Raw genomic sequence first — 23,816 nt, 5'->3', positions numbered from 1 at the left:
CAATAAGACAATCCTTTCATATCTATGCGTGTTCTTTAATCTAATTTCTTGTTCTTGACTTTCCAATTTATTGCAAGAGTAAAATTTCGTATTTATGTTTCGCTTGATCTGTTCCACTGCCTTCTAAATTTTACCTCTCTTCCCGTATTTCAACCTTAGAAATTTAACTCCAAAATAGGGATTTCTGTGGTGTTCAGGGGATATAGTTTTATTAAGGATTATTTATTCAAGTTTTAGAATTTCTTTCGAATTTCTTTGTGAGAAATTTTCTAGCGGATAAAGGCATTCCTAAGAATTTAGTATGGTAATTTGTTTATTGTTGTTTTTTTTTTTTTTGGGGGGGGGGGGGTTGAATGTACAAAAAAAGCGAACAAACAATTTTGATTCATCATCTCTATCGTATACATACTTAAAATTCTGTTTACATGCACCTTTTTTCATAGCCATTCTATTGATGTTTGAAAGTGTCAAATGGTTCGTGGTAACGAACTGTAAGTAAGGAGCGACCCAGCTCAAGAGCAACCGAAACTCTAAAAACGGAATTTTGAAACCAATAGATACATCAAAAGAATCAGATTTTATGCTGATTTCAAATATATGTTTCATCAAGTTTAGTCCCACCCATCAAAAGTTACGCGCCTGAGAAAATTTGCCTGATTTTCGAAAAAAGGGGGAAACCCCCTAAATGATATAGAATCTTAATGAAAATCACACCATCAGATTCAGCGTATCAGAGAACCCTACTGTAGAGGTTTCAAGCTCCTATCTGTAAAAATGTGGAAATTTGTATTTTTGCCAGAAGAAAGATCACGGATGCGTGCTTATGTAGCAATTGATATATCAAAAGAATTGGCTTATTATGCTGATTAGGTATGAACTTTACCCAATGTTTACATATAGGATTGGTTATTGGGAAGTATACAGACGTTTTAAGGAGGGACTTTTTCTGGTAGGGGGGGGAGGGGGTTGGGTTGAAGGTTACGTGGGAGGCTAGTTCCATGGAGGAAGTTTTCATGGGGGAAGGGAAATTGCTATGAAGGGGGTACCGAATTTCCAAGCATTATTTAAAAAACGATCAGAAATTAAATATAAAAAAATAGGTTTTTCAGCTGAAAGTAAGGAGCAACATAAAAACTTAAAACAAACCGAAATTATGTATATGATTTAGGTTCGCCCCTAGTCAATGCCTCACTCTTTACACTAAAGATTTTTTAGTACTTTCATAAGAGCTATTTATTCAAATTAATGGCCTTTGTGATTAAGGGGTCATTTATAAAGAATTGGAACAAAATTCAAACTTTAGCGTAAAGAGCTAGGTATTGACTAGGGGCGAAGCCCCTAATATACGTATTAGAATATATGAATATAGAAGTTCGTTACGTAAGGTAATTTGTAAGTTACGTATATTTATTACTACTAAAAACGTTCGTAAATAAAATTAAACAACTTTCGAGGAAGCCATTTAACCAAATAAAAGTAAAATAAATATGCAAATTTTTTTTAATTATTCATGTACGATGAGCCAAAATCAAAACCTACATTAATTCAAAAACGTTCAAAAATTAAATTAAAAAACAAGTTTTTTTAACTGAAAGTAAGGAGCGACATTAAAACTCAAAACAAAAAGAAATTATTCCGTATGTGAAAGGGGTTGTGCCCTCCTCAACGCCTCGGTCTTTACGCTAAAGTTTGACTCTGTCTCACAACTTTGTTTAAAAAAAAAAAGAAACTTTAGCGTAAATCGCGAGGGGTTGAGGAGGAGACAGCCCCTTTCATATACGGAATAATTTCTGTTCGTTTTAATTTTTAATGTCGCTTATAACTTTCAGTTAAAAAAAAAACTTGTTTCTTTTTATTTAACTATTTTTAAAAACGACCTAGGTCGGCTAAGTGGGCTAATTCACGAAATATGTTCTTACGGCGCATGGACCACATGAAGTGTAAATTAATTGAAAAATGGTCAGGTTTGAACCACAAAGCGCGAACAAAATGATTAAAATGTAAAGTGTGGATCATTGAACCCCTTGCTACTGAACCCTAGGATATCTGACCCCAGGTGCAACTGAATCCCCGTGTAACAGAACCCCCATGCAACTGAACCCCCGTTTAACTGAGCCCTCGTCAATCTCAGTCCCTGCTTAACGGAACCTTCGTGCAAAATTAACCCTCATCCAACTCAATCCCTGTTTAACTGAACCCTCGTCAACCTCTACCCCTGTTTAACTGAACCTTCGTGCAACTGAACCCCCGTGCAACTCCGCCTCCTGGATCCGCCCTTGCTTTATGCGTCTGTTCAATATATTTGAAAATTAACATAGCTGTTCATGCGAGAGTCCGAGCATAGACTACTTAAAGGTCACGGTTGCAGCAATAGCTGTATCCTAGTACAGAGAAAGCACATAGTAGCCAAAATCTTACAGACACATTAAAAAAACACTATCTCATAAGAAACACTGCCGTTAATACTGATTAAGGAATGAAAGTTACAGTTCAAATTAATCGTAAAACTTTATTTAGGAAAAAATTTATGGGAACTTAAAAAAAATGAAAACACTCATAAGTCTCCCTTTTTCTATTTTATTTCTCCAATACTGATAGGGCACTAGAATATCGTAGAGAGCTGTTTAATATTATTTTCAAATAATATTCACATTTACAAGCTTTTCATAGTTTCGTCAAGACAGCATCCTCATAAAGTGCCTTATGGCACCATGGCACCATGGGCCTTATGGGGTCATTTCTGGAACGTAAAGGCTTGAAACCATAAAAGGTCTACCACAGAAATCTACATGATTGAAAATCCTCGTACCGGTGTTTAAAATCCCCCTCATGAATACTCTCCTACCCAGTCTCCTTTGCAAGTGGAAAGCAAAAGGTATAGGCTATACTAGGTTAATTCCGAAAGTTTGAAATTTACATAAAAATAAGACCTGTCTTTATGAGATAGCATTATGCATCATGGGAACCTGGCAAAACATTCCTATCTGCATCCCATCCCAAGTCTTAAACGTTTTATAAAACACAAATATTTGCATTTGAATTGCTTCAATACTGGTGGCTTGAACAATGGAATATTTAGTACTCTAAATTAAAAGCAAGACTAAACCTCGCAAGAATATTTGTAGTACTTGTCCGAATTTCTAAGATTATGGGTTATTATTACAGTCCTTGTTTGGCATCTGACCTGTAAACATCTGTTTTGTTTTTAAGCCGGATTAAATTTAGAATAAGTTACAGTGGACAGTTTCGCAATAAGTGAATTAATTTGTTTCGCTGTATTCCCGTTTTGTGAAAAGAAAAAGGACTTGGTGTGGCTTAGTTATTTTGTTAATAATTGGATGTTATGCTGTTTTGGATGTAAGAAAACGGTGGAAAAAAATTTTTCATTTTGGTTTTTCCTTCTCACACTAATCATGACGTCTTTCAAGCAATTCGATCTTGCACTGGCGAAATTCGCAGGCTATCCATTGTGGCCTGTACGAATTCTGAAGATTACGAAAAATAATGGAAAGCGAACTAACTATTTGATCTTTTGTTACGGGGATCCTAACGAGCAAATTGTTTCTGAGAATAATCTTGTATCGTAAAAGGATAATGTTCAAGAGGCTTCTACTAAAACTGCGAAGAATGTGAAACACGCTTTTGAGGAACTTGAGCGTTTTCCTGGCATTTACAGGTTTAGTTCAAAAGCATTTGCGGCACTAACAGTACCGGATCAAGCTGCCGCGCTGCCTGGTTCATAGTCTGTTTTATTTGCACGAATTTCCGCTACATAACAGGAGCTAGAGAAAACTAGGGAATCTGCAGTTACAGAGATAACTCGTCAGGTTTCTGCCAAGTATGGCTCGAGTACAAAATCTGGTATTAAAGATTCAGCTGATATTATAATTAGCAAGTTATATAAGTCTGTGTCACTAGAGTTCAACCCTATATTAGACCGTATTGAGCGTGAATTGAAAATGTATAGAATGCAAACCCGTAATCTGGAGAATCAAATTGAAAAAATCGAAGTCAAGCTAGACGATATTGATCAAGAAAATATGTTGGACAGTCTTTTTTTCAACGGTCTGAAGAAAAAGCCAGGTGTTGACCTTAAAACGACTATGCTCAGTGTCCTTTCGACACGGATGGGTGTTACTGGTATATCTTCTTGTGAATTATCAAGTGTTTTCCGGTTTAGAATGAATGAGCCACATGCCACCAGTGACAAAGTTGACCCAGTTTTAGTGCAATTTGTTAGTAAAGAATTTGCTCAAAAAATGTTCTTACAGAAGTCTAAACTAGCTGGGTCTGGAATCTTTGTGTCAGAATCCCTTACAAAGCGACGTTGCGACCTGCTTAATGCCGCAAGGGATCGCTTTGGTGTTAAAAATGTATGGACCAACCGGGGCAACATACTAGTGAAGCTGCCTGGTGAATCGTCTGCCCGGAAAATAAGATCCCTTGCTGAATGCGTTTGAATTAGTATTTTTTTGTTTTCTGTCTTTGGTTAGTCTCTGTAAAGCGTTGTTTGCGGTTTTGTGTGTCGTTATTTTTAGCGATTTTTTAATTCTTATTATTGATAGCAAAAAATTTTTTTGTAAACCGTTTATTTTATTCTTGCTTTTCCTTTTCTTTTGAGGGATCTGTTTTTTTTTCGTTTTTGATTTTAGTCTTTTTATTATTATTTCCAAAAAAATGTCTTGGTCTCCTATTTTTTATTTCTTCCTTTTTTTTTAATTTAGAGAGATATGTTATAGGTTTATTTATTTACTTTCGTTGGTTCTTCACTTGATGATCTAATGAGCCGACCTTTTCATCTAGAAGAGGTTTTATCGGCACCGATAGCAAGAGATGTTGAACCGTGTATGAACCAAGTTAGATTTCAACCGTTAAAAAATAGTGCTTATGTCCAAAGATCGAAGTTAGACCTCAGGGAAGCCGATTCGTTGCGTTTATGTGCCTGGAATTGTCACCTCACTACTGGTTATGAGGATGTGTTGCAATTTCTTTCTGATTCTCAAGGAAAAATTAGTTTTATTGGTATATCTGGAAGTTTTTTTTAGCCATGAACACTCTTTCTCGCTGTATTCTTTTCCAGATTATAATTTGGAGGCTAAAAACCGGACGTCACTTCACAGAGGGGGAATTGCGTGTTTGATTTCAAAGTAATTAACATACCAAATAAGAAATGATATTGATGTTTGGATAGAGGGTAAGTTTGAAAGTTTTAGTATAGATTTAAATTTGGGTAGTAGTAAATTTTTGATTAGTATTGTGTATAAGCCACCGAGCGCAAGCTGGGAAGATTTTGAGCGTGGATTTGATCAACTTACGCGTGCGGTGTCTCGGACAGGTTTAGATTTTATTTGTATGGGTGATTTTAACTTTGATCTGCTATCGCTGACTGGAGTGAATCTTGATTTTTTTTTTTTTTTATTTGATGGTTGCTAATGATCTTTTTCCCCTATCTAATATTCCAACACGGGTTACGAGTCATTCAGCTACTCTCATTGACAATATTTTTGTTGGTTCGAAGTACCTAGACCGTAGTTATGCTGATGTGGTTCTGTACCCTTGTTCTGACCATTTTCCAATTCTCGGAACGGTACCTTGTGTCCGCATAAAAAGAAATGAAAGAAAAAAAGTGATGACTCGGTCGTTAAAAAAAGAGAACTTACAGAGGTTTGGTGATAAGTTAAGCAGCACTGATCTTAGCGAGATTTTGGAGATAAAAGATGACGCTTCTGGGGCATTTGATTGCATGATGGGGATCATAAAGCCAATTTATGACAAGACTTGCCCAGTTAAATTTGTGAAACCGCATAAGGATCAACCCAGGAAGCCTTGGATAACTACAGAAATTCTTGAAGCGTCAGATTTAAGAAATCAAGTGTATGCAGATTATTTAAATAGTAAGTGTGTCAAGAAATTGGAAGAGTTTAAAATAATACGCAATAAAGTGAACTCTAATGAGAAGGAAAGCTAAAAAAGAATATTTTGCTAACCAACTGAGTTTAAATAAGGATAATGCGAGAGGAACTTGGAAGGTTTTAAATGACCTATTGAGAAAGAGGAAAGAAGCTCCACCCAATTCGCTGCTGATTCAAGGAGAAGCAGTGAGTGATGAAACGATTATTACTAATAAAGTTGTTGAGTTCTTTCAAGTATTGGTCAAAATGTGCAGGCGGAAGGGTTAGTGAATTTTATTAATGATTCCTTGGAGGACGAATTTTTGGATGAAAGAGGAATTGGAAATGAAATTGAATTTCAACCGTGTACTGGAGATGAAATTCTGAAGGTTGTGAAAACAATCAAATCTAATTCAGCAGGGAGAGATGGAATTAATTTGAAGACTTTTAAATCAGTGATGTGTTATTTAATACCATGTCTCGTACACATAATCAATCTTTCCCTGGAAACTGGGGTATTCTCCGATGCGCTTAAAAGGGCAAAAGTCATCCCCCTCCATAAAAGTGGGTCTAAACTAGATATCAAAAATTATAGACCTATATTAATCCTTCCCCTGTTTTCAAAAATATTTGAAAAAATTGTACACAAAAGGCTATATGATTACCTTACGAAAACAGGGATGTTAAGTGAAACTCAGGTCGGCTTTAGGAAAGGTCACTCGACGTCGGACGCCGTGCAATCTCTCTGTGATATTGTAAATAGATGCTTTGAACGTGGTGAAATCCCTTTGACTGTTTTTATTGATTTTAGAGAGGCGTTTGATACAGTGGATTTTAAAATTTTACTCATACGTCTATAGTCCCTTGGAGTTCGTGGTAATTATCTGAAATGGTTTGATAGTTTTTTAAGTGGAAGATCTATTCAAGTTGTTTTAAATGATGCATTTTCTTCTCCCTATCAAGTGAAGTGTGGTGTACCTCAGGGATTTGTCTTGGGACCACGTTTGTACCTTGTGTATGTTGATTCAATGTGTTTTTACTTACCGGAGTGTTTTATCACGACTTTCGTGGATGATACTGCTTTAACTATGTCTAGTCGAATGATTGATGATCTATTGTTGAAAGTAAATAGGATTTTAAAGTCATTTTATGTATTTACAAGTTTGAGCCTTTTGTCAGTGAATGTTAAAAAAACTAATTTTATGATTTTTAGGAGTGTTGGTAAGCCTCCGAGTGTTGATGGAAAGATATTTTTTAATGGTAAGCCTTTGTCACAGGTGCATGAGGTGCGTTATTTGGGTTTTCAGCTTGATTGTAATTTGTCTTGGAAGCAACATCGTGATCTTGTTGCAGCTAAAGTTGCTAGGGGTCTGGGAATTTTGCGTCGTTTGAAGCATTTTTTACCATTATCGGTTCTTTTATTATTGTATCATAGTATTGTTGCGCCTTATATTTTTTATTGTTGTGTCATTTGGTCTACCAATTTTTATACAAATTTCAAAATGAGTGCAGATTATACAAAATAAAACAGTACGTCTTCTTGGGAATTATATAGAAAATGTGAATGATACCGCGTCATGTTTTAAAAAATTAAGAGTGCTTAACATTGGTCAGATTCGTGATTACCAAGCTGCTATTTTTGCCTATAGATGTTGGAATGATGCATGTCCTCCAGTTTTTACAAATTTTTTTCGCGTAAATAGTTCACTCCACAGGTATGCGACTAGAGAGGCGGAAAATTTTACGGTTGAATATCGAGACACCACACGTGCAGGTTTCGGAATTCGGTATTTGGCTCCGGCTATTCGGAATGATATCCCAGTTGGCGTTCGGGAAGCTGAACACATTGGGTCGTTTAAATTAAAAATAAAAAAACATTTATTGGGAGAGGGGAAGTAATTTATTATTATTGTCATTATTATTATTAATGTCTTTTTTTTTTTTCATAAATTTTGGTATTAATAGTTAATTGAGAGAGTGTCCAGGTCTTTTTTTTTATGAAATTTGTAAAAGGTTGAGAATTAGAGGATTGCAGCCGTCTTTCATCAGGCTTTTTGAGCCTTCCCCGGGGGGTTGCTTGTATATAGTTTATTTTGTAATTAGTAGTAAATAAAGCAAGTCAAGTCAATTTTTGTATTTATTAGTTTAATCGAGAACATCTAAACAAAATGTAGAAGGAGTAATCCTCGCAAGAGCTTTGGCAGCACTTGCCCAGGTTTCTAAAGTTATGTGTTATTTATGCATTTATTAGTTTAATCGAGAACACCTAAACGAAATGTAGAGGGAGTAATCCTCGTAAGAGCTTTGGCAGCACTTGCCCAGGTTTCTAAAGTTATGTGTTATTTATGCATTTATTAGTTTAATCGAGAACACCTAAACGAAATGTAGAAGGAGTAATCCTCGTAAGAGTTTTGGCAGCACTTGTCCAGATTTATAAGATTATGTGTTATTTACTATTCATTAGTTTAATCGAGATTACCTAAACAAAATGTAGAGGGAGTAATCCTCGCAAGATTCTTTGCAGCACTTGTCCCGATTTCTGAGATTATGTGTTATGTACGTATTTATTAGTTTAATCGAGAATACCTAAACAAAATGTAGAAGGAGTAATCCTCGCAAGAGTTTTGGCAGTACTTGTCCAGATTTCTGAGATTATGTGTTATTTATGTATTTATTAGTTTAATCGAGAACATCTAAACGAAATGCAGAAGGAGTAATCCTCGCAAGAGTTTTGGTAGCACTTGTCCAGATTTATAAGATTATGTGTTATTTACGTATTTATAAGTTTAATCGAGAATACCTAAACAAAATGTAGAAGGAGTAATCCTCGCAAGAGTTTTGGCAGCACTTGTCCAGATTTATAAGATTATGTGTCATTTATGTATTTATTAGTATAATCGAGAACACCTAAACGAAATGTAGAGGGAGTAATCCTCGCAGGAGTTGTGGCAGCACTTGTCCAGACTTATAAGATTATGTGTTATTTATGTATTTATTAGTATAATCGAGAACACCTAAACACAAAGCTTCATTTCACAAAGCTGCTGAACGCCGACAGAGTCGACGTCGATCTCGACCTAGTTGCATCCACTGAGCAAACAACAAGCAAAAATCTCCCAGAGTCTGAGCGTCCCTCTGTAGAAGAGATACAGAATGCTCTAAGCAGGATGAAAAACAACTAAGCACCAGGAACCTGCGGGATCACCGTAGAGCTGCTAAAATTCGCAGGACCGACGATGCTACTATGGCTGCACATGCTGTTTTCCCTCGTTTGGACAACAGAACTGATTCCACAAGAATGAAAGGAAGGGATAATCCTCCCTCTATGGAAGCGTAAAGGTAGTCAAGGTGATTTCTCCAACTACAGAGAAAACACCCTCCTGTTGACTCTCAAAAAATTATTTGCCATGACTTTGGTAGATAAAAGTACCCAGCTCATCCATAGGTACTGCTAAATTCAGCAAGCAGGTTTTATTCCAAAGATATCCATGACTAAGCAGATCTTCACTATACGCCTGATAGTCAAGAGACCCCGTGAGTTCCAGCGTACAATTTACTTTGCCTTAGTTGACTTTAAAGCAGCCTTCGACTCGGTCGACCGTGAGTCTCTCTGGCTGATACTAGAACGAACAGGTCTCCCGGACAAATACTGCCGTCTGTTCAAGGCGCTCTACACTGGTACAAACAGCTCCGTCCAGGTTAATGGTCGTCGAAGTTCACTGTTCGAAATAAATACCGGTGTACGGCAAGGTTGTGCTGCTGCTCCTGAACTGTTCAACGCGGTGAATGATTATGTAATGGATCAAACCACGAACGGGCTCGCCTTCAGACTAAGGTTTGATAACAGAGTTTTAGCCAATTGCGACTTCGCTGATGATATTTCTCTGATATGCACTTCTGCAGCTGAACTCGAAGAAGCCCTCAACACACTGTCGGAAGAAGCCCTGAAAGTGGGACTACATATTAGCTGGCAGAAAACAAAAATAATGATCGTTGACTCCGCAGGTAACACTGCCAACTCACCAGCATTCAACGTATCAAGGCACACCGTCGAGGTTGTCAAGTCTTTCACCTACCTTGGATCTGTCATCACGGAAAACGGCTCAGTCGAAACTGAAGTTCAGTCGCGCATCGGAAAATCCACATCAATTATGGCACGACTATGCCATTCAGTGTGGTCAAAGCCCAACATCAGCCGAAAAACAAAAATGCGGATCTACAACACCACCGTAACCCAAGTCCTTCTCTACAGTGCTGAAACCTGGCCGGCTGCTGCTTCTGCTCGTGATGCCATAGACGTGGCCCAAACAAAGTTCTTGAGACGTATTGAAGGGATCAAATGGGACGACTTCGTCTCGAACGCCCGATTGCTGGCACTAACAGATCAGACCCCCAACTCTCGTCAGGTCGCTGCACGAACCCTAAGGTGGTTCGGCCATTTGGTCCGCATGCCAGCAGAAACACCCGCCAGCACTCTCTTCAATTTTGATCCCCCTGCGTATGGCTGGAAGCGCCCCCGCGGAAGGACCCGGTTCATATGGAGGGACAGCCTCACCCAGTACCTCTCAATGATCGGCACTGATATACAAGAAGCAGTCACGCTTGCACAAGACCGTTCCGAATGGATGCGAAGAGTCACGTGTCTCTCTACGCTGGACCACCAGCAGGAGCATTAAGTCAAGTCAAGTAAGTCAAGAGAACACCTAAACGAAATGTAGAGGGAGTAATCCTCGCAAGAGTTGTGGCAGCACTTGTCCAGACTTATAAGATTATGTGTTATTTATGTATTTATTAGGATAATCGAGAACACCTAAACGAAATGTAGAGGGAGTAATCCTCGCAAGAGTTTTGGCAGTACTTGTCCAGATTTCTGAGATTATGTGTTATTTATGTATTTATTAGTTTAATCGAGAACATCTAAACGAAATGCAGAAGGAGTAATCCTCGCAAGAGTTTTGGTAGCACTTGTCCAGATTTATAAGATTATGTGTTATTTACGTATTTATTAGTTTAATCGAGAATACCTAAACAAAATGTAGAAGGAGTAATCCTCGCAAGAGTTTTGGCAGCACTTGTCCAGATTTATAAGATTATGTGTTTATTATGTATTTATTAGTATAATTGAGAACACCTAAACGAAATGTAGAGGGAGTAATCCTCGCAGGAGTTGTGGCAGCACTTGTCCAGACTTATAGGATTATGTGTTATTTATGTATTTATTAGTATAATCGAGAACACCTAAACGAAATGTAGAGGGAGTAATCCTCGCAAGAGTTGTGGCAGCACTTGTCCAGACTTATAAGATTATGTGTTATTTATGTATTTATTACTTTAATCGAGAATACCTAAACAAAATGTAGAAGGAGTAATCCTCGCAAGAGTTTTGGCAGCACTTGTCCAGATTTATAAGATTATGTGTTATTTATATATTTATTAGTATAATCGAGAACACCTAAACGAAATGTAGAGGGAGTAATCCTCGCAGGAGTTTTGATAGCACTTGTCCAGGTTTCTAAGATTGTGTGTTATTTATTTATTTATTAGTTTAATCGAGAACACCTAAACTAAATGTAGAGGGAGTAATCCTCGCAAGAGTTGTGGCAGCACTTGTCCAGACTTATAAGATTATGTGTTATTTATGTATTTATTAGTATAATCGAGAACACCTAAACGAAATGTAGAGGGAGTAATCCTCGCAAGAGTTTTGGTAGCATCTGTCCAGATTTCTAATATTATGTGTTATCTATGTATTTATTAGTCTAATCGAGAACATCTAAACAAAATGTAGGGAGAGTATCCTCGCAAGAGTCTTCGAATCACTTGCCCAGATTTCTAAGATTATATGTTATTTAGGTATTTAGTCGAGAACCCCTCTACAAAAATATAAAAAGGACAAAGCATGAATAAGAAAAAAAACAAAAAAAGGAATAGGGAAAAAACATTTAAACTAGTAAAATAATAACAACAGTAGTAAAGTGTTTAAACAGTAGTAAAGTTGTAAAGTAAAGCCAGCAGTAGTAAAGTAAAATTCAAGACAAGGAAAAAAAGAATCAACAATCGAATATAAATCAAATAAGAACTCTAACCCATGCTAATTTTATGTGCATTTATGTGCTAATTTTGGCGCTAGAGATTATGCGCTATATGAGTTTATGGACTTTGTTTATATTCTTGTGTTACTTTTTCTTGTTTTTCTTGAAGATGTTTGATACAGTGATTTGAATTATTTATGGGCACTACATCAACATCGTATTGATGAATTATAGTCTTTGATGCTTGTTTTTGATTAGTTTTATTTGCTCCAAGAAGTACTTTGCCTTTTCTGCACTCCTTGCGGGGGAAGGGGGCAACTCAATTATGTATCGTAAGACATAATTAGCTTTTTTTTTTACTACAAAAAAAATATGACTTTCGATTCCTGGAAAAATATTTACACATATAACGATTGGGGCAATCAACGTAATGTTTTCAAACATTTTATTTGCCTTCTTTTATACGCGATTCACGAAATAAATAGCTTCCCGATGACTAAGCGCTGATTAATCTTACAACAAATTATCGTCCCTGACTTGATGTTGTTATTGCGAATATAATTATATACTGAGCAGCTAGAAGTTGCAAGAGAAAGAGAACGCACTCTAGACAGTATATCGCTTGATTGCAAAAGCAATATAATACATAGAGTCTGTATACAGCACAGTATATAAATTATTGGCAGTATGATCTTCCCTATCTCACCCATTATAAAAACCCGGACCGAGGTGCGAGTGCGACATTAGATCTTTTCACGGGTTAGACAAGTCAGATTCCTCTTGAACGCGAAACTAGGCTTCAACCTTGGAACACTAAATATTGAAGAAACTAATTTTAAATTAATTTATTCCAATACATATATGAAAATCGGTAATTAGTAGTGCAATGTTATTATTAGATGTTTTTAGGAATTAAAAGTAGGCTCCGAAGTCTCAAGTTGGTTTCAAAGGCATTTCGGGAAAGTTTCTGCCAAAATACGTGTTCCAGGGTAATTGGACCGCTAATGACAGATCAAATGAAAGGATCTGTTTATACGCGCTAATACAAGAACAAGTGGGAGGAGCTGTTTGTCCGCACTGACAATGAAGAGCCAGAAATTATCTGCGGTAACCTTACTGCTATATCTTTATACTGTGGTATACAGCAGCATAACACGCGACTTATTTCATGCTATGGTTTTCGTGCTATGCTAGCCTATTCCATGGTTTTTATATATGTTAACTATGGGCAGCTTGGTCTAAGAATGAACAGAAGAAAAACGTTTCAATACCTACAACTACACCCCCCGCCCAAAAAAATAAAAATAAAATAACAATCTTACTTACAATCTACTATATTATCATGCAATTTTGTATCTTTTTAAAGTATTTTCCAAATGCTCCTTTCAAACTAAAATATGGTTTGAAATATTCCAGCGCACTTGCCAACATTGGACGCAAAAAAATGTTACATTTAAATTTAGGAACTATGTTCACACTGGGGATAGACGCATAAGCTTACGAGTTCTTTTTGAAAAATACGATACAGATTTTACGATCGTTCAGTTTAGTTTCAATCTAGCTGTGTAACCATTCAACTTAAAAAAAGTACAGGGTATTTTACACAATATTTTTGTTTACAAATTCATTTGTTATACTTATCTCCTTGGTATAAGAATTATCAGTTTTTGTGTTTAATAAACAGCGTTTATGTAATGTTCCTTATACTGTTTTTAAGGTTATTGATTTTAGTTTAAATACTGGCTGCCTTAAACTTTTCTTTAAGGCTAGAGTAGTGGTTCCCATCCATTTTGTGGCATCCCCATTCTACGAATTTCTATAATCCCGATGCTCCATGGTGATAAAGTTTGTTATACAAAATTTTAGATGCATTCAACTGAAGGAAGCTTAAAAGGTCATTAACGGGGATTTTTTTTACGGTCGTCCTCTAGAGAGATTTTATGCTAATGAATGGATATAACACCTTTTATGCAATGTATAACGTCCTAGCAATACTATTATGTCTTTTTTTCTCTTTAAATGCATTTGTATCTGACGTTATTCACATGAAAAATAGTTTTCAAAATCAAGGCTCTAAAGTATAGTTAGCTCAAGGGTGCATGTCCTGCCCATGACCCCAAAAAGTATTGTCACGTTCCCACAGTGAGGTCTGTGGCTCACCTTGGGAATCACGGGCCTATGGGTTCTGCCTGAAATGAACGTCAAACATAAAATTGACACCAAGTTCGTTTTCTTAAAAAAAAAACACGATCATACCTCACTTACTTCAGCTTTAAATACATTCTAATACCACATAACGTATGATGCAAAGAAGAAAAAAAAAATAAACGAAAGAATTAAAATCAAATAGGCAAGGAAAACGAAGGTAATGTCAACCAGTGGAACAATACGAGACGAAAATTAGCAGATATTTTGACAACATATAAAAAAAATATAAAAAAAGAAAAAATGTTTTCGTTTTTTTTTTTTGCACTGAAGACGACTTGGCGGAAGTCCTTGTCGACATATCTGCCTATTTTCGTTACGCATTTTTCTACTCGTTGACACAACTCTTTCTTTCATGCCTATTTGATTTTATTTTTTTCATTTGTTATTATTTTTTTCTCTGTTTCATACGTTCAGTTTTAATCAAAAAGCCGGCCGTATCCAAGCAAAAACCAAAAAAAAGGCAGGGATCTTATGGTTCAGAAATAAAAGCAAGAGCTACATACTGAAATTCGCTCCCTTCATCCAGTCATATCTCGAAATCATCTGAAGATGTTCATTTCATTCCAGCCAATTATATCCACTGCACCCCGTTTTCCCCCCTTTTTTGGAAGATGTAGGCACAAACTTATGACACAAAAATAACAAAAAAAGAATTAACAAACACCAGTTTGCTATTATTTCTATTTTAAGATTAAAATTTTCGAAAAAAATAAAAAACGAAGTATTTTTTTTCTGAAAAAAAGTATTCCTAAAGAGAAGTATTTCAATCTGAAAACAACATTAGTGCATCTCCCCAAAACCCTGTCCAGAGCACACCCACAATGAAACTCATATCCAAAATTTTGTCTTTAACTGGTGTATCTAACTAAATACAAATTATAATCATTTGCCAAATTTTAAAGGATCCAATTATTTATTTTTAGTTCGAAAATCCCCTTAAAACATGAACAAATTCACCAATCCAATCGTATATTTCGTCTTGCCAGGTTATTTCAATAAAATAAGCTTTACCCTCTTCGTGCCAAAGTCCCAATTCAAATTTGAGACCAAATTTGGGATCTTATGCGAAAACATTAAAGCCGTTGGACTGTGCAAAAATAACTTATCAAAACTTGCATAGAGAGAAAATTTTGAATAAATATGAGACTAATATAGACTAAATATATTCAATATAGTATATCTAATTCCTACTATTTTTTGTCAATCCTGTTGTTTCTTGTTAACCATAATTCTTGTTTAATAATAAGCAGAAAAATTGTGGTTAACATAATTTCAATGCACTCCCACTCTATTCCCCCCATCTAATTTGCAAAAATATAGCCCAAATTATAAATCTCCCATGTATTTTGCCTTTTCCTTGATTTCGTCATATATAATTTTGGCTATATATTTGCACATTAGGGGGTGTTGGAGGTAAAATATAGTAAAGGAACATTCAAAATGTGAATTCTCTACTCAGGGGCGGATCCAGTATTTTTTTTAGGGAGGCGCAAAATAGGTTGATCCGATAAAAAAAATAGGGGGGGGCGCAAAATATGTTGATCCAATAAACTTGCGTTAGGAGCAAGTTTAATTAACGCAAACTTGAATTAATTAAGTAAATTACACTACTTTAGACTACGATAGGGGGGCGCCCCTCTCTGTCACTCTGTCTGTCAAAATATCAATCGAACAGCCAGGGGTTGCAAACCAGTGCAGGACAGGGACTAATACATCTGTAAAAATAATAAACACTATCATTTTCCTTAAAAGTTGTTTTCTGACATTTATCCTAATAAAACGCATTTCTTGTCACCATTTCCCCATATCTTGGTAAATATTTGCTATGCCTCTCTACATTGTCTTAAGAGCATTTTTGTGTTTTGCCATTTTCTATGTCAACTCTGACAGCTTAGGCTAAGAATAAAACAATTTTTTAACAAACTGTTCATAATAATTTAAAGTAATCAAGGTAGCCCTCCTCATTAGTGGTCAAAACTCCCTTAATAGGGGTGCGATTTTGATAAAAGTGAGAAAGTCCAATTAGAGATACATAAGGATCTTGTAATCATAGAGACAAATAAAGAATAAATGCTCGATTCTTGCTAGTGTTCGCTATTTATTCTGTACTTTTTTATTAAAACCCATTCTAAAAACTGTGTGACTTTGGGTTAACGGCAAAATACGACCGCAAAACTTTGCAGAATATGGTCTATATTCTTCTTTCCTACCTCTAAGATTATAACTGAAGTTTCAGAGTGTTGTCAGGAAGAATACTGAAATTTGGGATTTTTCGGATGCATTTTTTTTAAAGTTTTGATCGTATCGAACCAGTTATTGTACGAAATAGGAAAAGGGCTGGTTCAAAAGGAAATTAGGGTTCTAGTGACCTTTATAAGTAACATAAGAGATTGTGCAACAAAAAAGTGCCGCTTTTGGGTACTTTGTTTCGCGAAATGGTAAATTTCGCAAAATATGGCCAAGCAACTACTGAGGTTGATTCTCTTCGATTTAGTATTTAACGTCACTTAAGTCGCTAAAATCGCTTTATTTTTATAAAACGCTTACTCTCGGATATAAAAAATTACGAGTGTCCGGGTGTGTCCGCCGAAATTTTTGTTTGAGGGGGAGGGAGCAGATAAAATAAAAAGACAAAAAATGAGAAACTATAGAAAAATTAGGGACAAATTATAAAATCTCTCAAGACAAATTACTGGTCCAAATTATGAGAGACATTGTAAATCTATGAGGAGGTGGTTTCCTATGGCTTAAGATTTAGATTCATTTCGAAGGATTTTCCAAAAATTTCGTTTCTGGTTCATCCTGATCTAAGAAGTTTGGATTCGGATACGATTCAACACAAAATTTCTTTGTCAGTTCGGTCAAACATAGATGTGTGAATTTTGGCTTGGATTTGAAAATTTTTCAAACATTATTTAAGTCTGGTGGGATTTCGGTTTCAGATAGGATGACACATTACTATATTTAATGAACCACTTATTTTTTTTTACAAGCTTTCATTAAGTTTTGTAAACTTTTTGCCTCTCTATTTTTTTGTGCTTTCTTTATTATTATAAACTTTTCCTTTATTTTAAATTACAAAATTCCCGGCACATTCACTGACATTTTTGTCAGAAGAGGAGGAGGAGAATAAAGTCACTCAAAAATACGCAAATTATTTGAAAAATTAAAAAATTACAGTGGCACAAAATAAACATTTGAAGACACTTCAACTGCGCAAGGTTCTCGGACATTTTTAAAAAAAGGGGGAGGGTCTCGGAACGGTCACTATTCGGATTTATTTGAAGTTCAGGTTTGGCCTGACCTGAGAAGTTAAGATTAAGGTATGATCTGACTCAAATTTACTGGTCCGTTCATTCTAACGTGGATGTTTGAAGCTTGTGTTTGGTTTGAAAATTTTCTTTATTTCGTATTTATGTTATGTGTCATTTTGGCCGAGATGTAAATCAGATGTTCACACACTACTACATTCAATTTCTTTTCTCTCTTTTCTTTTGCGTTTTTCTTTTCGTTCTTTTTTAACTACAGAGTGTTCCTAAAGGTTTTTTTTTACTCTTTCCCCCTTCCCCCTGATCTCAGACAGAGTATTTAGCAACAAAAAAGGTTGTCCATTGCATGTGAACATGGAATATCAGTAACTAACCTTGTTTCTCTTTTGGATAAATAAGAACTCCAGGTCTCAACAACAAAACCAATATCTCTCGCATAATATATCATAAGATATGGAAATCAATAACAGGCGTGAATGAACAGGATTTGCGGATTGTTCATCCCTATCTGATATCTGACATCAAAGCCTGACTAATTTAAAGAGAGGGTCCCAGATGCTCTTTCATGTCCAATAATTTCTGCTGAGTGGTCGTAGCCCAATTTATGAGGATTCCGATTTAAATAGAATTTATTTTTGTTTACATAGCACAGGATTTGTTACCTGGACAATTTTTCTAATAGTTTGCCTATTTTTTCGTGTTTTATTCGGCCCCTCCCAAAATAAATGTCTACGGATGTGCTGAGAATGTTAAATTTTAATCAAGGTTCAATTGATCCCAACATTGAAAAAAGGGAACGAATATTCCGAGTTAAGTTAAGAAGTTTTGAAAACTTAAGGAACACGCGGTAAATAGAAAAAAAGTAAATAAAATGAACTAATATTATATTCGAGCGAATGGTCTACATTTTGTCAAAAAACAAAAAGTTTTGAAAGAAAAAGGGTGGGTATTAGATCCGTATTACTCTTGTCCCAGATGCAATACATGAGTTGAGAATGTGGCCCACATTCTGGCTGGGTGCCAGCAGCTTTCTAATTTAATAATAACAATAAAATATTGAAAACCCGTCGTATACAATAAATATACAATGACAGAGTATACAAAATAGTGCGAAAAGAGGAAACAAAAAAGGAAACATACTAAAAAATAACAACAAAATCAACAACTTCTTAAATAGTATACAAATAAGTTAAATAATAAAATATACGAATTTAAGAAGCAAATTTTTGAAGGTGATGCCCTTGAGTTCCCAGGGATCCTGCAGACAACTTTCAAAAGTACAATCATCTAGGTATGTACTTTTCTCAATGAAATGGTTAAGAAAGGAGAGTAACATATTTATAAAGGGAGAGGGGGAGATATGATAGTTATTTTTGTTATTTTTGCGATGCGTAATATAGAATAATGTGTTGTATGACTTTGTTAGGGTTATAATGAGGAAACATTTGTAGCCATGATACTGATGTTGTAAGGAAACGAGAGTAATGTTCGTTTTTTTCTTGCCGGGAGGGGGGAAGTAAATACATATTGCAATATTGTGAATTAAATTTTCAAATACAGTGTAAATATACCTATTAATCTAAATGAAAATAACGACACATTAAAATTTGTAAATACATTTTACAAATTTTATTTTACAGATGTATTTGTAAATACATTTAGTTTTTGTTCTGTCGTTGTCAAGCAAACTTCGAAAGGTTCGATGTTCGTTGGTTTCTTTTTTCTTTTCTTTCTTTTTTGTTTAGCACTGAAGACGACTTGGCGGAGGTCCTTGTCGAAATATTCGCTTATTTTTTCTTCTTCGTGTTTTGCCACTGGCTGACAAAATCCTCGTTTTTTCACCTTGTTTTATTTTATTTTTCATTTTGTTATTTTCTTCCCTCTCTTAGTTTCATTTAAAATTTCTAGCGTGTTAACCACTAATTTACATTTAGAATCACACTCTTAACAAAAAATACCAGATGAAAAATGTCAAACCAAACACAAAATTTACATAAACAGGCTCGACCAAGCTGAAAAATAAATTTCAGGTTAAGTCGTACCCGAATCCAAATTTATTAATAAATTATCCATATATTAAGAATATATTAATAAATTATCCTTTGATGTTAGCCAGAACAATTTGTCCTCAAAATGTTTAAAATTTGTCCCTGAATTTCTTACACATTTCCAATAATTAGCCTATTTCACTTTTTTTAATTTGCCCCCTAAGCCCCCCTCGCGACAAAAAAGCTCTGCAAAAGCGCCGGTAGTTTCGCGATTTAGTATATCATATAAAAAATGAAAGATCTTAAGCCGAACCGGCACCCAATGAAAAAAAACAAAAAACGAGAAAAATATATAAAAAAACAACAAAACAAACGAGACTGTGGTCAGTGGAGCGAAAAGGAAAACAACAGAAACAAAACTCCGCGGATATTTCGCCTGTATAAAAACAAGGCGTCTTCAGCACGAAAGACACAAAAAAAAAAAAAACAAGATAAAAATAAAAACCAAAAACACCCCCACCAAAAAAAACAAAAAGACAAAACTTCACAAACGGCGCAAAAAAAACCACGTAGGGAAAAGATGCTAAAATAGAGTTACTTCAGTTAGGACACCAGAGTAACTGAGGAAAAATAAAAAAACTGTAAATTACTTTAATTATTCAGTTGCGAAATAATCCTTTTGTTAGCTATTACTGAAGCAAATCGTTTTGGTCTAACAGGTAAAATAGTCCCCTGGTGATTATTTAAAATCTTTACTCCCTTATTGACAATTGATTCACTCTTTAGAAGTTTATCATAATTTGGGTCAATATTTAAATTACCCGTGTCCCTATTTATGGAAAGGTTAGCAAACATATGTTTTTTAATTTCTATGGCTTCCCTGGCCCATTGGGTGTACCCCTTATCATTAGAAATAGCCAAGGCTTCATCAAATTTTACAAAATGGTCTGGTTGAAGCCAAATATGCTCTGCTAAAGCTGAAACGAAAGTTTCTGGAGGCTTGCTTAATTGTAGGGTTTTTTCTATTGAATTACGGTGTTCAATAAACCTTTCAACAAATTGTTGGTGAGTCCTACCAATATAGAACTTCCCACAAGAACACGGAATTTTATACACCCCACTTACTAAATTTCCCCGAGTTAAATCCTTACCAGAACTAAAAAAAACTACTCATTGGCCTCAGCGATTGGAAACATGTATCAATACCAAATTTACGTAAAACCCGTGAAAGTTTCTCCCCCAAACCAGGTACATATGATAATGAAATGAAGCTTTTTGATACAACTAAATCTAAAGACTGAGAAACCTCAATAACCCTACTACTATGTTTGGCCCGTCTATTTTCAATTATTTTATCAATGAACTTAATTGGATAACTATTACAAAATAAAATATCCCTCAAGTATAACAATTCTGAATCCAGAAATTCCTGGGAACAGATTTTAAAGGCTCTATCCACTAGTGAAATTACAACCCCCTTTTCACCGACATAGGGTGGCAAGAATGAAAATTTAAATACCTATCATTGTGCGTAGGTTTTCTGTAAATCGAGAAAAGTAAATGGAAATCCCTTTTAATTAATAAAATATCCAGAAAAGGTAATTGATTATTATCCTCAAATTCAACTGTAAATTTAATATTATTATCAAAACTATTTAAATGCTTACAAAAAAGGTCTAAGGAGTACAACCCATGTTTCCAAACGCAGACCACATCATCCATGAACCTACCCCAGAAGCAAGGGGAGATTCTAAAACTGTTTATAGCGGAGGTTTCAATGGCATCTATGAATAGATTTGCCAATAAAGGAGAAAGAGAAGCCCCCATAGGTAAACCAAAAATTTGTCTATAAAAATCCCCTCGAAAACCAAAATAAAAAGAAAATTCATTTATCAGCATAATTAGTTTCATAATGACATAAATATCCAAACTAGCTAACGTCACATCTTGTATTAAATCAAAGTGTCTTTCAAATTTACTTTTTAAAATATCGTCCCACCATTTTAAATCAAAATTTTAATACATGGACACAACATCAAAACTGCAAAGAATTGAACTCTCCTCCGGCGTGAAATTGCGCAATTTATTAGTAAGATCAGTCGAATTTCAGCCTTTTCAGAAGCGTCATTAAGTTTAAATTATTCAAATAATAGTGTAGGGAAGCTGGAGTATGTAAACATATGTTTGTTTAAACAAAATTAACACATCCAGCCAAAGCCGGGATAAAGAAAGAAGATCTTATTCACTTTCTAAGAAAGCAGAAAGGTTTTTCTTTTCTTTCAGGGATAGGACGGAATATCACAAAGCCTAGGCTCGACACACTTAAGCTCGTTAAAATAGTTTGACATTTTATAAACTTCGAAATTTAGGGATAAGAATATCCACATTGGATTTTTTTCTGGGTTTCATGTAATATATTGTCATTATAGTTTGCTACTTATTTTTAACAAAATAGGTAAATTAAAAACTTCTATTGCAAGCCTAAACATAACACGCTTGCACATAATAATGGGTAATTTCAGACCCGGAACTTCATCTGCCCCCTACTTACGATATAACTCCAAAAAATATATAATGGATCGATGTATGCCCATCGGGGGAAAAAAATTCAAATTAAAAAAAATATCAAACCCTTCAAGATTATTCTCGGATCTCTTTTCAAATAACTAGGAACTGTCCACACCCAAGACTCGTCCCATTTACCTAAATTATAGATATGCTTGCAGATTCCTACTACCAGTTTTCGTTCATCTGCCCCAACACATAAAAAAAGCGTTTTTTTTTTTTTTTCACGTCAATGGAGACCAAAGTTCCTTCATTAATTTAGCAGACTCCTGATCTGACTTGACAAGGTACCAGAAGACGATTTAATCTGTGATGTTACCAAGGGCGGAAAAAACTATTTACCGCTGGATTCTTGCTTATCACATCCAATGTAATAGAAGACGAATAACACAAGACTTCAAGATTCAAAAAAAAGGAAGAACACGAGAGTCCCTTCTCTAGAAACTAATTTATTCTTTGAGAATAAACAGACTACCCATGGCGGCAGACTAGGGGATGACTGGCTTAAAGCTCGGTTTTATTTTTATTTAGTGCCATTTATTCGAAGTGTTCATTTTTAGACAAATATAAATCACAGAAAAACCTTCTGGGGTGTTTTTTTTCTATTCCATGGGCTATTCCTCAGGGGAGGGGGGCGTTGAGCCCTTACCCTCGAGAAACGAGAAAATGGTTGAAAACCATAGTGAATCTTTAATGCTAGGATGTTTAATCACGTTTAAATAATTAGCTTATGAACATCCCATCCTCGTTCACACCTGGAACATCCCAAACCAAAGGCCCATCGTTCCTTGTCTTTTCTTCTACCCTCTAAAAGCTGTGAGAAAACCTGATCTTCACTGTATCTAATTTGGTAGGACTATTTTATTATAAAGTGTATAAGATGTTTTTGGTAATTCCAATCAAGTGACCCAGCTATGAAACCAATTATATGCATTAAAAAATAAAATATAACGTAAACGTTATGTACGTTATGTACCCAGCCATGAAACCAATTAGATGCACTAAAAAACAAAACATAACGTAAACGTTATGTACGTTATGTACCCAGCTATGAAACCAATTAGATGCACTAAAAAATAAAACATAACGTAAACGTTATGTACGTCATGTACCCAGCTATGAAATCAATTAGATGCACTAAAAAACAAAACCTAACGTAAATGTTATGTAACAAAGAACGTAAACGTTCTTTGTTACATAAACGTAACAAAGAAGATGGGTTGCGGATTAAAGAAAAGTCCCTCAATTATTCGGTCGAAAAAACTCTGGGGATCTTTGTTTTGCGTTTTGTGTTTACATCGAAATTTTGCTTAAGTAAACTATGTTGTGGATCTTGTCAAACTGGGTATTAAAAAATAGCGAATTTTATGCAATTTTTTCTGGGATATTAGATTTGTTCTAACAGTTTAGCAAAATTTAAACTGTTAATGGATCGCTTTATCTTTTGTTTTTTCTTGGTGGTTAGAAATAAAAGCATAGATCTTTGACCAACCTCATATTCCTTTTCATGTTGTTCAGCAAATTGTCGAAATGAATCAACGATCATTCCAGCATTAGAACAATCAAAAACATATATTGAAGGGGACCACATCCACGACTGCAAATCATATATAGAAAGTGGAATATATTGCGTATAAGTCTGAAAAATAAACAAAAATATTCAAATACACAGTTAGAAAAAGGAATCTTGATAAGACATGTAAAAAATTATCATTGTCGAAATCTTTCTATTTACATTTGAAGGGGGCAATAGACAAGTTTCTCCTTGAGGAAGAAGGTTCTTTATTTTCTTAAGAAAATAGAGTTAATTTGAGAATATTATATAAATGAAAAAATCAACGAAAAACTTTGCCCAGAAATCAG

The 23,816-nt window shown here is 35.2% G+C and overlaps 1 protein-coding gene across 1 annotated transcript in view; it reads right to left on the bottom strand.

Moving 5' to 3' along the window:
* The window catches only part of LOC148951543 (regulatory-associated protein of mTOR-like), a 322,491-nt gene extending 298,888 nt beyond the window's left edge, over window positions 1-23,603 (bottom strand). Inside the window, exon 1 of the mRNA XM_089091020.1 lies at window positions 23,446-23,603. Coding sequence (XP_088947146.1) covers window positions 23,446-23,544 — 99 coding nt within the window. The 5' untranslated portion in view covers window positions 23,545-23,603. The remainder of the gene's footprint in view (window positions 1-23,445) is intronic.
* Window positions 23,604-23,816: the final 213 nt, after the last annotated feature.

Source organism: Artemia sp. Qi Xiang Cuo, chromosome 6 (assembly GCF_049724085.1).
Source record: "Artemia sp. Qi Xiang Cuo chromosome 6, ASM4972408v1, whole genome shotgun sequence".
Lineage (NCBI taxonomy): Eukaryota > Metazoa > Arthropoda > Branchiopoda > Anostraca > Artemiidae > Artemia > Artemia sp. Qi Xiang Cuo.
Note: the sequence above shows the minus strand (reverse complement) of the source record. Positions and strands in the feature narration are given on the sequence as shown.